The following is a 12,108-nucleotide window of genomic DNA, read 5'->3' on the forward strand; positions in this document are numbered from 1 at the left end:
TTGCTAACAAAAATAATAGCAAATTATCGTAAATTGTCACATCCCAAACCGGTTCCATCTTGTCTGGATGAAAACTTACCATTCTGTCACGGTTTTGTTTCTGGGAACTCAGACGAGAACTTCCCAGTGGGTTACCCATCCTAGGACAGCTCTTATCCAAACTCGCTTAGGACTACTCTCGTCCAAACTCACTTAACTTTAGAGTTCCGATGGAATCCGAAGCCAGTGAGTTTCCAAAAGGCCCTGTGCTATAGGGAGAGGAGCATGTACATATAAGACACATCACCTCCTCTCCGTTGGTCGATGTGGGATCTTACAATGTGTAGAGATACAAGTGAATCCGCATATAGAAGAATCATTGTTTGACATGTGTGCATAAACCCTGGTTTTTGTCATTTTAAGTTAATGAGTTACTTTTGAACACGTGTTAGACTGTGATTTGCAGATAAGGATGAATGATTCTTTACATATGAGGAGCCGAAGAGTGTTCTTCTAATAATATTGTTAGGGTTTTAAGTCAATAACCTCCAGTACTAGGAATGCTAATCTTAATCCCATATGTCAGGCAATAGCCAAAAAAACATCATCCATCCACAGAATCAGATTCCAAAGGGAATGCTTTATTTGATTCCTCTCTCTAAGTTCCAACTCCTCTCACCTAATTATTTGATCAAGGTAACCAATTTGTTATTCTCCACTTCTGAAAGTTAAGCAAAGAATCTTTACCTTAGCCACGGGACTGTTGAAACTCCCTTTTTAATCTCCATATGAGCATCCCTAACTCAGAAACTTGAGATTTACCCAAGAAAACTTTGAGGGAAAAAAACCATGAAGATTGACAAGGAAATCTCTCATCCCATCCACCTAAAACACAAGCTCAAGATCGAATACACCGAGGTCCCGTTCTACTGCGACGGGTGCAAAGAAGCCGGAATTGGCCTCAAATACATTTTTTTTTTTTTGCTTTCTTTTCTTCCTTTTTTCTGATTTCTCACTGGTCCTTCGTTCCTTTTAATTTGATTGGTCCCTTTTCCTCTTTACTTAAGGCTGATTAGTTAGTCTTCCCACAAGGTGGGAGTTCAAATAATTTAACTCCCTTTAAATAACCAACTTCAAACGTCCGTAATTATATCGTTATAATTCGGACTCGCAAACGGTTTTCGCCTATGCGTTCGTAGTGACAAGTATTACGAGGATATGCTAAAAGAATAAGTCATATGTCACTCTAACCGATGATCAATGGAAGTCAAAGTCTTTGCCTCTAGGGCATTTTCATAAATTCACGTTTCTAAAATTAATAAAAATGTAAAATTTGGGACAGGTTGTCACAAATTTTGACAGAATTGTGACGGAATGACCACATTGATTTGCAACACCTATTTTCAAGGATTATATTGATCACACTATTTGTAATAAAAATCTTTTTTAAAATATTTTTACCCTTTTTTTGTTTATTTCCCATCACATTCTACTACAAAAACTATTTGGCTTTAATAAAAAAACATCTCACAAACAAATTATTTAAAAAACTGGACACGAAAACACTCAACTTTTTAATAATCTCACAAACCAAATTCTTCATAAAAAACCGTCCAATCAACCTTTTTTAATAAATACAATCGTCAATTCTTGAAAAAACATGTGCAAGAGAGAATTTCTGCATACAACAAAAAATAATGTTAAGGAAACTCTTAAAATAAAACTTTTTATGGACTTTCTGACACTTATAATTTTATTTCAACTTTCATGCCAATTATAAAACATTGTGCATAAAACATGAGATGCGTGAGTCAATAAAGGGCCTCATTTTTAAGAGAGTTTCTTTTTCTTTACGATAAACCCAAAAACAAGCTTAAACACGCAAGCCCACAAAAATATTTAAAAAGCAGAAGAACAATAAGCCTGTGTGAGTGTGTATGCATGCCACAAGGTAAGTAATAACAAGGGAATAAATATTTGGGAGGAGGATTCTCTACCTTTATATTCTTATGTTCTTCCATTTCTTCTTCTCACACATTGTTTTTTTGTCTCATTATCTCTATAAAAAAATCAATATAAGATGTTGACGTGGTTTAATCGTGACCGTTCAAATAGGAGGGCATGAAAGGGTAAAGAGATTAGGAGGGTAAAGAACCCTCCTCCATATTCGTGAACTCGTCAACGTTATAAATCAAAATCATAAGTATGGTACAATCTGTAACTAGTCCAAATCCCAACGATGTTCTATCTCGGACTCTGAGACATGATACAATATTTACTTTTATTTAATCTTATGGTTGCATCAACTTTCAAGTTAAACTGTCTACGTACACTGTAAAAAGATCAAGTCAATCATAATTCATCTTTAATACGAGAAATCCTATTTTAATTCTGAGATTAAGAAAATAGGTCATTTTTAGCAATTTCATTTTCTTTTTTACGCTGTCACTGTTTTTTTCGATAAAATCCCCCAAGAAAATAGAAAATCCCTCTTAAATCTTCCACAATCTTACAGGGTTTTACAAAACAAAGAAAAAGAAAAAAGAAAAATGAGAATATGGAATCAAATAATGAAAGTGAAAGGTAAAACAAGAAGAATTTCCGTGCAGTACTGCCTTTAGTTGGCCGTGGCAACCCTTGATACGATTACTTCCAAGTTAATCTTCAAGCCTGAGAAATTTATTTGAAATTATGGCATGTGTACCAACCTGTAATGAATTATTAGATCGTTTCGATTCATAACTCTTCTTTCGTTTGTTAACATATTTTTGAATTAAAAAAATTAGGAGTCTCATATTACAATTCGTAATTTAATGCTTGAAAATCAAGAATTTGATTAAGAAGATTAACTGATACATATAAGTTCCTTACAATTTTTCCGATTCACAACTTTTCCTGTTACAAGTAACAAGGAATTGTCTTCTAGTCAAAAACTTCGATTTGGAGAGGAAGCATGGAATAATACTTTACAAAAAAAAGATGCAATCCAACACTTGGCAGCTTCAACTATTCAAAGATCTCACAATATCCATAAATTTGGAAATCATAGTGATCATGCCACCTGTGATAGAGGCAGAAAACCATCTCATGTGCTTTTATTGCTCTGTCTTTATAAAAAAATAAAGAAGCTTCCAAATAAATCCGTACTGCTGCTTTTACAAGCTTTGAATTCCTTTATTTATCAAAGAGATACAGAGAGAATAATAATCCAAACACTAATTTCCACCTGTTGGGGGAGTTGAGATGAATTTTAGTCTCTGAAGAAAAAAAAGCATTCCTTCCTTGATACTCTAGAATTATCCCTCAAGTGAAAAACCATTTACAAGTTTTTGATTCTTCATTAAGCACCATTTTAAATCTTAAACTCACCAAATTGTTTGCTAACAAAAATAATAGCAAATTATCGTAAATTGTCACATCCCAAACCGGTTCCATCTTGTCTGGATGAAAACTTACCATTCTGTCACGGTTTTGTTTCTGGGAACTCAGACGAGAACTTCCCAGTGGGTTACCCATCCTAGGACAGCTCTTATCCAAACTCGTTTAGGACTACTCTCGTCCAAACTCACTTAACTTTAGAGTTCCGATGTAATCCGAAGCCAGTGAGTTTCCAAAAGGCCCTGTGCTATAGGGAGAGGAGCATGTACATATAAGACACATCACCTCCTCTCCGTTGGTCGATGTGGGATCTTACAATGTGTAGAGATACAAGTGAATCCGCATATAGAAGAATCATTGTTTGACATGTGTGCATAAACCCTGGTTTTTGTCATTTTAAGTTAATGAGTTACTTTTGAACACGTGTTAGACTGTGATTTGCAGATAAGGATGAATGATTCTTTACATATGAGGAGCCGAAGAGTGTTCTTCTAATAATATTGTTAGGGTTTTAAGTCAATAACCTCCAGTACTAGGAATGCTAATCTTAATCCCATATGTCAGGCAATAGCCAAAAAAACATCATCCATCCACAGAATCAGATTCCAAAGGGAATGCTTTATTTGATTCCTCTCTCTAAGTTCCAACTCCTCTCACCTAATTATTTGATCAAGGTAACCAATTTGTTATTCTCCACTTCTGAAGGTTAAGCAAAGAATCTTTACCTTAGCCACGGGACTGTTGAAACTCCCTTTTTAATCTCCATATGAGCATCCCTAACTCAGAAACTTGAGATTTACCCAAGAAAACTTTGAGGGAAAAAAACCATGAAGATTGACAAGGAAATCTCTCATCCCATCCACCTAAAACACAAGCTCAAGATCGAAAACACCGAGGTCCCGTTCTACTGCGACGGGTGCAAAGAAGCCGGAATTGGCCTCAAATACAACTGCCAGCAATGTGAGTTTGATTTGCACAAGGCATGTGCTGTGGCTCCTCCAACCATCACTCACCCCTTCTACGACAAATGTGAGTTTCAGTTTCTTTACAGACCACCGGGCGCTGTGAGGAGAGTGTGTGATGCGTGTAGGAAGTATGTTGTAGGGTTTGTGTACCACTGCAGGAAGTGCGGTTTTGATCTGCACCCCTGTTGTGCCAACCTCCCACAAGTCCTGGATGACGGTGAGCGCAACTTTTACTTGTACCTCAAGTTATCGAGCGCTTGTCATCGGTGTGGAGGCAAGGGTCGTGGTTGGTGTTATAGGTCGAAATGCAAGACGTATAATCTTCATGTGTCATGTGTGAAGGAGTTGCTTGTGGAGAGCTGGCAAGCCATGTATCTGAATGTGGACAAGAACAAGGTTAGGGAAATGCAGACTAGGATCCCGAGCCTTAAGGGGACGCTGAAAAACCACCACGGCGGAGGGAGAGGCGAGAAGGTCAGAAAGTGTTGCGAGATAGCTGGTGGCGCTGTTCGCATCATTGTCTCTGCCATACTAGGAGATCCTAGCGCTCTGATAGGGGCCGCTATTGGCGGTTTCATATCCAAGTAGAGAGTGCAGAAAATTGAAAACAAGTACATGTTTGGTATTTCTGTTTCTTCATGTTGTGTTGTATTTGTTACTTTGTTTCATGTGAATGCCAAGTACTGTGTGAATGATTGGGACTACGTGTCCTCCATATCTGCGTACTTCGTTATATTTGTGAAAAAAAATATGGATTGTCTTTTTTTTTTTTTTTGTATAAGCGATAATTTACACTAAATTCATTTGAATTAAGAGAGAGATTTAAACTTGGGTGCAGAAGGGCACACGGCTTTAACTAACTTGACTAATTCGAGGTTTGTGGATTGTCTTTTCTTAATCCAATATATTAATTTTCGGAACTAAAAAAAGGAGGTTAAAAGGAAAAGATCACTTCACTCTATTACCAATGGTGCGTCTTTTACTTCATAGATAACAGAAAAAGAAATGGTGCATCTTTTACTTCATAGATAACAGAAAAAGAACTCCTACATTCAAGTGATAATAAGGGAGCATGAATCAAACACAGAGCCTCGAATGGAGGAATTGATATTCTTAATCACTTAAATTACAACTCTGATCTTGCTTGCTTAACATTTTGAAATATAGAACTGGCTTGTTCGTTCCGCAATGAATGCCAAATTTCCCTTAATTCGGAATTTTAAACCTCCTTAGTCTCCTGGGGAAATTCCTCGAGGCCTTCTGCAACGACCAAACTACCTTCCACTTTACACCACATTCTTCCATTGATGGCAGGGCGCTTCAGTTAACCCCAGACACCGAGAACTATAACGAAACAAGTCTGTCGGATCATGTACCATAGAACTTACCGAATACAGACTATGGCTTTCTGACATGCCTCCTTCAACTCAACTTTCCTCATCATCATCTACAGCGACAAAGAGTGGGACACTCGTGAGGGGTTTGCTTTTCTTATAGGTTTGGATATTCATGTACGTGGACAAAGTCAGGGGCAGTGGCTTGGCCTCGCGAATTACAGCACCGATTGTCAAGCCATAGGCCACTTCGTTGCTGTTGAATTTGACATGGAGAAGCAAGATTTCGATCCTGATGACAACCACATTGGACTCAACATCAATTCTGTACGATCAGACAAGACTGTTTCTCTCAAGCCTTTAGGCATTGAGATATCACCGGAGATACCCACCAACTACAGCGTGCGGGTGGAATACAACGGTAGGTCCACAGTCGAAGTGTACATGGCTATACACTCTCAAACTAACCAGCCAAAGAAGCCTGAGACACCACTTTTGAAGGAGACAATAAACTTGAGGCAGTACTTGAAAAAGGCGTCCTGCTTCAGATTTGCTGGTTCCACAGGCAGCTCAGCGCTTCAGCTGAACTGCGTTTTGAAATGGGATCTGAAGGTGGAGGAAATGCACCCTAAAAAAGATTTGACTTGGTTGAAGATGCTGTCGGGGTTGGTGTCCCAATAACGGTTTTGCTACTATTCTCTACAGTTTGGGTGGGATTCGGGTATGCGAACAAAAGGAAAAGAACCAGGAACGAAGAGTCCAATGTTCACGGGACACTGAAGAAGTTGCCAGGGATGCCTAGGGAGTTCAAGTACAAGGAGCTCCAGGAGGCTACCAAGAACTTCCATGAGAGCATGAGACTGGGGCAAGGCGGATTCGGCATTGTTTACAGAGGATCTCTGCATGATAAAGATCATGCAAATACCAACACCTCTGCAGAAACTGCTGTCAAGAAATTTTCTCAGGACAACATCAAGGGAAAAGACGATTTCATGGCTGAGCTCACCATAATTCACTGCCTTCACCACAAACAGCTTGTCCTATTAGTAGGTATATAATTTTCAAGTTTTAACTGCCTTTCCTAAATTTTTTGTTGTAAATGCAGCTCGATCAATAGGTACGGACAACCATGTTCATTACTCTAATACAAATACTGTCGTACAGGATGGTGCTATGAGAAAGGGAAGCCTCTTCTAGTGTACGATTTCATGCCAAATGACACCATCGATAAACACCTACATGAAGTTTATAATGAGAATACACTGAATTGGAAACACCGATGCAAGATCCTAGCTGGTGTGTGTCAGCATTGCATTACCTGTAAAATGAGTATGATCAAAAAGTGGTGCACTGCGACCTTAAGGCCAGCAACACCTTGCTTGCAAAGACGTCAATGCTCGCCTGGGAGAGTTTGGCCTTGCCCAAGCCTTGGATCAAGAAAGGAACTCATGTGCTGAACTAAACTAGCTGGTCCCAGGCACCATGGGCTTATGTTGCTCCAGAGTGCTTTCACACAGGGAAGGCTACTCCAGTCTGAAGTGTTCGGTTTTGGGGCAGTGGTGCTTGAAATTGTGTGTGGTAGAAATCCTGGGATCAAGATTGTTCATGAACACCAGCAGTATTCATTGGTCGATTGGGTGTGGATGTTGCATTCAGAATGGCATATCAAAGAAGCCGTAGATGAGAGGCTAAAAAATGATTATGTGTTTGATGAATCAAATAGCTTCTACTTCTTGGGTTGACATGTTCACCTCTGATTGCTAGTGAGAGGCCTCAAATACAGGCGGGTTTGCCAGATCATATCTGGAACAGGAACCATGCCGGCCCCTAGTGTACCTCCGTTCAAGCCCGCTTTCACGTGGCCTTCTGTGGCTACTGGCTACAGCAGCACTGAGACCGAGATTACACTTTCTAACATCATTCTTTCTAGCATTACCGTGTCTTCCTAAGTTACAGTAGAACATTGAATGTAATAGCATTGCAGTGGCTTCAGCTCATCCCCTGACTAGTTATTAAGCTCCTAGAAAGGCGGGGTTAACCAGCCATAGTGAGTTTTCTTACTGTATATAGTCTCCTCTTGCTTAAGATTGGAGGTTTTTTATGTAAGTCCGTTGTTTAGAATACCTCATGATATTATGTTTAACGAGAGTGCTAATTGTGCTAAGAATTTTTTTAAAGATTCTACCTGAAATCAGTAAAATTACAGCATTAATTGTTCGTTCAGAACCTAAACTCTCTCAATTAATTTCATCAATTGTGTTATACCCGTGAGATTAGGTAATTTTCAGCCAAGGCTGCATAAAAAGTTGTTAATTGAGGAGCGCCAGTTTCATTAGTTGTGCAGAAATCAAACTATGGCCTAATATTTCATCTTTCAGTTCCTAAACGAAGAAATGAAACAATATTCTAAGTTCTAACTTCTAACAGATAGCACTTGATAGAAGAAAGACATATATATTGAAATGTATTTAAGACCAAGTCATTCTATGACCACCAGATTCTTGAACCATATACAAGTTCAATTCACCTGATATATTGAAATTGCAATGCCAAACTAAGCTACAATACAAGAAAAACGATTATCGAAGGATAGAAAAATGAAACTCTAGTACCTTGAGCCTATTCTTCAAACCAAACCAAACTTCGTTACGAACTTCTTTTGATTACAGTCCAGCATTTCACTCAAGCTACAATCAGTTGTCGTCTGTTTCAAAAGTTTGTGTCGCCGCTCCACTCTTTTCTTCAGACCATGGCGGAAGAAGTCAGGATAATCAGCGACTTCATCAATTCGTCTCCCCATAACCTCTACCAAGTACCTGATTCTCGGTTCTAAAGAGTTGTGGATGCTCTTGATCAAAATGGGTGGATAACCAGACACCAAAGCCGCTATCTGTCCATCTTCAAATCCACTTCTCTTTAGAAATTCGAAATTGGGTCTCAGAATCTTGTCCACATCTCTACACAACACTTCCGGAAAGTTCATTACCACTGTCTGAAGACCCTGCTCTGTGAGACCTACTGATTTCAAAAACTCTGCCGTAGGGCGCAGTCTTTTGTCAACGCTATAACCCATGATAAATGGGTTCTTTACCAGTACTTTTCCAATCATTCCTTCTCTGGATAGGCCAAGATTAGCAAGAAAGTTCACGATTTCAGAAAGCTTTGCTTCAATACTGTAGCTGATGAGCCTTGGATTGAGCAAAATCATTTTGCCAAGTTGCTTTTGAGGAATTCCCAGAGCCTCAAAGAATCCCAAAAGGGGACAGAGCTTCTCTTCCACGCTATGGGACAGAATGTGAGGGAATTTGGCAATGGCAGACGCAACTTCACGGGGCTTGGTACCAAGCGTGGTGAGGCACTCAACTGTAGGGATGAGCTTCTCGTGGAGAGCCAAAGTAAGTATCTTGGGGCACTTTGAGACAACAAAAGGTAGCTTCCTCTCCTGAATGCCAATACTCTTCAAATAAGCCCAATTCTCGGAGGCTCTTTCTGCTTGCGCGTTCTCAAGGCGCTTGCACTTTTTGAGCATATCTTGAATGCTCTTATCATCAAAACCTTTATCCCTGAAGAACCACATGATACTAGAACCACCATTTTGGGTGGTGCTGGTTTCCATTATCCCCCTGAAAGTGAACGTGTGAAAACATCAAGCCCAAGCTACATTTACAGGTTCATATAAACCCAGAAACCTCCTGGTGTAACAAGTAAACATCGACATTCAATAGTGGGTCCGGCTACAGTACTAACACTAACACGAACACCTGAAAATACCGTCGTCGTGGCCCACTGTAGCACCTCTTCAAGTTCAAGAGTATACTACACCATCTGATTAGTGTAATACACCGTCTGATGGGTTGGTTTTAGTGTTTGTACTTAATACGTGTTTATAACGTAAATAAACCGCATTCAGCAGATGGCCATGATGAAAATTAACAAAATCAGTAAATGGGCAGTCATAAAAACTAACAACCTAAACACTGCCATAGAATAATTCTATCAGATTATAAATGCGCAGTTAGGCCAGTTGGCCAGGACAGTGTGCCCGCCCTCTCGCACTCGAGTTCAAATCCCCATCCACCACAGAATTGCTTATTTCTATTCTGAATTCGGCAAATATATACATACATGTATATATAAACATACACAAAGAGTGAGAGTCACATACCTATGATTCAATCTGTTGCAGCAAAAGGGAACGGCAAAAAAGGGAGAGACTTTGCGGTTGTTCCGGCAGCCGCCGAAAATTCATAGGCAGTGGCAGTCAGTGAGGAATTAACAAAGGAGAAAGCCAAAGCCTTATCTGTTGGACTTGATTTTACCTCTCTCCATTTCAAGCAGGGGTTAAGTCCGAATTCCGTATTTGCCCTCGTTGTCTTCTCAAATGACCAATGTATCCTTTGCCGTATATGCCACAATCAGAGAGTCCTCTTTCTCCCCTCTCGGTTCGATTTGAAACCCCAAAACCCTAAACTCTCCCTTAAACCCTAATCAGAAACTCAAAGCTCGTAACTTTATCGATCAGAATTTATCGGGGCGATGCCATCGTTTCAGGGTCAGGTTTCCAAGCACATATTGTCCACCATTTCTAACCCTTTTCGCCAATCAACGAGCTTGTCGATGAAGCTACGTCGTTTTAGCACCACCGCCGATCGTGGCGGTGAAATGGAAGCACCACTGGAGCAACAGCCGCCGGAGCCCATACCCAATAGGCCCTTGAGAGGCCAAAGACCATCAAATCCTCAAACTTCCAATCTTCAGTTTCTCAACAAAAACTCGCCCATTTCAGAGAAAAGGAGAGAGAGGCCTTCTTCTCCGCCATTGCAGGACAGCAGCTTTCTCGAAAAGCTGAAGATGGGTCTCGACAAGTCGAAGAGGGAGGAGCCTCAGGAAGTTCCCGAGCCGCCACAGCCGCCCGAAGAAGCGGACCAGATATTCAAGAAGATGAAGGAGACTGGTCTCATTCCCAATGCCGTGGCAATGCTTGACGGGCTCTGCAAAGATGGTCTGGTCCAGGAGGCTATGAAGCTTTTCGGGTCGATGCGTGAAAAGGGCACGATTCCTGAGGTTGTTATATACACTGCGGTGGTTGATGGGTTTTGCAAAGCACAGAAACTTGAAGATGCTAAGAGAATTTTCAGGAAGATGCAGAGCAATGGGATTGTTCCCAATGCTTTTAGTTACACTGTGTTGATACAGGGGTTGTATCGGGCTAATATGTTGGAGGATGCTGTTGAATTTTGTAGCGAAATGTTGGAAGCCGGTCACTCGCCCAATGTAACTACTTTTGTGGGGCTGATTGATATGGTTTGTAAGGAGAAGGATATGGAAGAAGCTGAGAGTGTTATTGGGAAGTTGAAGCAGAAGGGGTATTTGGTTAATGAGAAGGCTGTTAAAGAGTTTTTGGACAAAAAGGCACCATTTTCGCCGAGGATTTGGGAAGCTATCTTTGGGAAGAATAAATCGCAGAGAGCGTTTTGAGTTCCCTTGGTTATCAGAAGTATAAGAAATTGTAAGTTTTGCTGTTCTGCTGTTGATCATTTTAGATTGAGTTTCATTGGCTTTGTTAAAAGCGTGCTGCCTCACTGTATGAGTGGCGGCATGAGAAGAACATAAATGTCACCCTTGGAAATTACTCTGTTAATAATGGTCACGATTGCTTGTGCTTTGTATGGTTTTCCAGGATCTTTAAGCATAAGCTTTTTTATCATATTTTCTTACAGTTCACATTTGTCAATGTAAATATCATGGCACTTCTGATTACTAAAACGCTACTCTTTTAGCAGAGACTAGGATTTATGACCTAGATCAAGTTTTCTTAGTTCAATTAGATTGCGCGGTTTATGACCTAGATCAAGTTTGCTTAGTTCGATTGCCTAATTTATGCTCTTGATCAAGTTTGCCAAGAACTTCACATAATAGCTACTTCCTGTCGTGGTTTTTTTATTGATACTTAACAAGCTAAAGCTGTTTAAGAATGTATTGTAATAGCTAATGTTGTGTTTGCCCTTGCTCTGTTGTGTTGCTGAGTCAATCATTCCGACAAAATCGAAAATGCTCATTGGCTCTTTGAAGAAAACATAGTTGAAAAGGCTAAGGAGGGGAGATGCTGGTGCTAGTTTTGTGTTCACAGATTGTGATGGAGGTAGTACATGTGAGTAGTATCAGTGAAGGAAAGAGGGTCTTGAGGAGAAGACAGAGATCATGACAGCAGTAGTAAATCTATCAGTGGCTTGAGGGGTCAAATTGAATTTATATTAATCATAAAACGGCAGTAGATGTAATTTGGTTAATCCATAATCCATGGATGTAGTGAAGCTAAGGATGTGACTAAGGTTGTGATGGTGTAATTAGTACTACTCCTAGTTGACCTATCTTTATGAATGGCTGTGATCTCCATATTATGAAGAGGTGAACATAAAACTGACCTGTTGAATTTGCTACGTTATTATTGA

The 12,108-nt window shown here is 40.0% G+C and overlaps 3 protein-coding genes and 1 pseudogene across 3 annotated transcripts; 3 read left to right on the top strand and 1 right to left on the bottom strand.

The window, feature by feature from the left end:
* Positions 1-4,072: 4,072 nt before the first annotated feature.
* LOC137729997 (protein VACUOLELESS GAMETOPHYTES-like) lies at positions 4,073-5,118 on the top strand. The gene has a single exon (XM_068469058.1). It carries the CDS (start codon positions 4,185-4,187, stop codon positions 4,908-4,910), a length of 726 nt encoding a protein of 241 aa, XP_068325159.1. The 5' UTR covers positions 4,073-4,184; the 3' UTR covers positions 4,911-5,118.
* Positions 4,938-7,623, top strand: LOC137728312 (probable L-type lectin-domain containing receptor kinase S.5; annotated as a pseudogene).
* A 482-nt stretch (positions 7,624-8,105) lies between these two features.
* LOC137728760 (transcription termination factor MTERF6, chloroplastic/mitochondrial) lies at positions 8,106-9,964 on the bottom strand. Its single transcript, XM_068467517.1, has 2 exons — positions 9,822-9,964; positions 8,106-9,279 (listed from the first exon to the last, which is right to left on the bottom strand). Exon 2 carries the CDS (start codon positions 9,270-9,272, stop codon positions 8,283-8,285), a length of 990 nt encoding a protein of 329 aa, XP_068323618.1. The 5' UTR covers positions 9,273-9,279; positions 9,822-9,964; the 3' UTR covers positions 8,106-8,282.
* A 107-nt stretch (positions 9,965-10,071) lies between these two features.
* Positions 10,072-11,359, top strand: LOC137728761 (pentatricopeptide repeat-containing protein At4g38150). Its single transcript, XM_068467518.1, has one exon. It carries the CDS (start codon positions 10,193-10,195, stop codon positions 11,132-11,134), a length of 942 nt encoding a protein of 313 aa, XP_068323619.1. The 5' UTR covers positions 10,072-10,192; the 3' UTR covers positions 11,135-11,359.
* Positions 11,360-12,108: the final 749 nt, after the last annotated feature.

The sequence above is a fragment of the Pyrus communis genome, chromosome 3, assembly GCF_963583255.1.
Source record: "Pyrus communis chromosome 3, drPyrComm1.1, whole genome shotgun sequence".
NCBI classification, from domain to species: Eukaryota; Viridiplantae; Streptophyta; class Magnoliopsida; order Rosales; family Rosaceae; genus Pyrus; species Pyrus communis.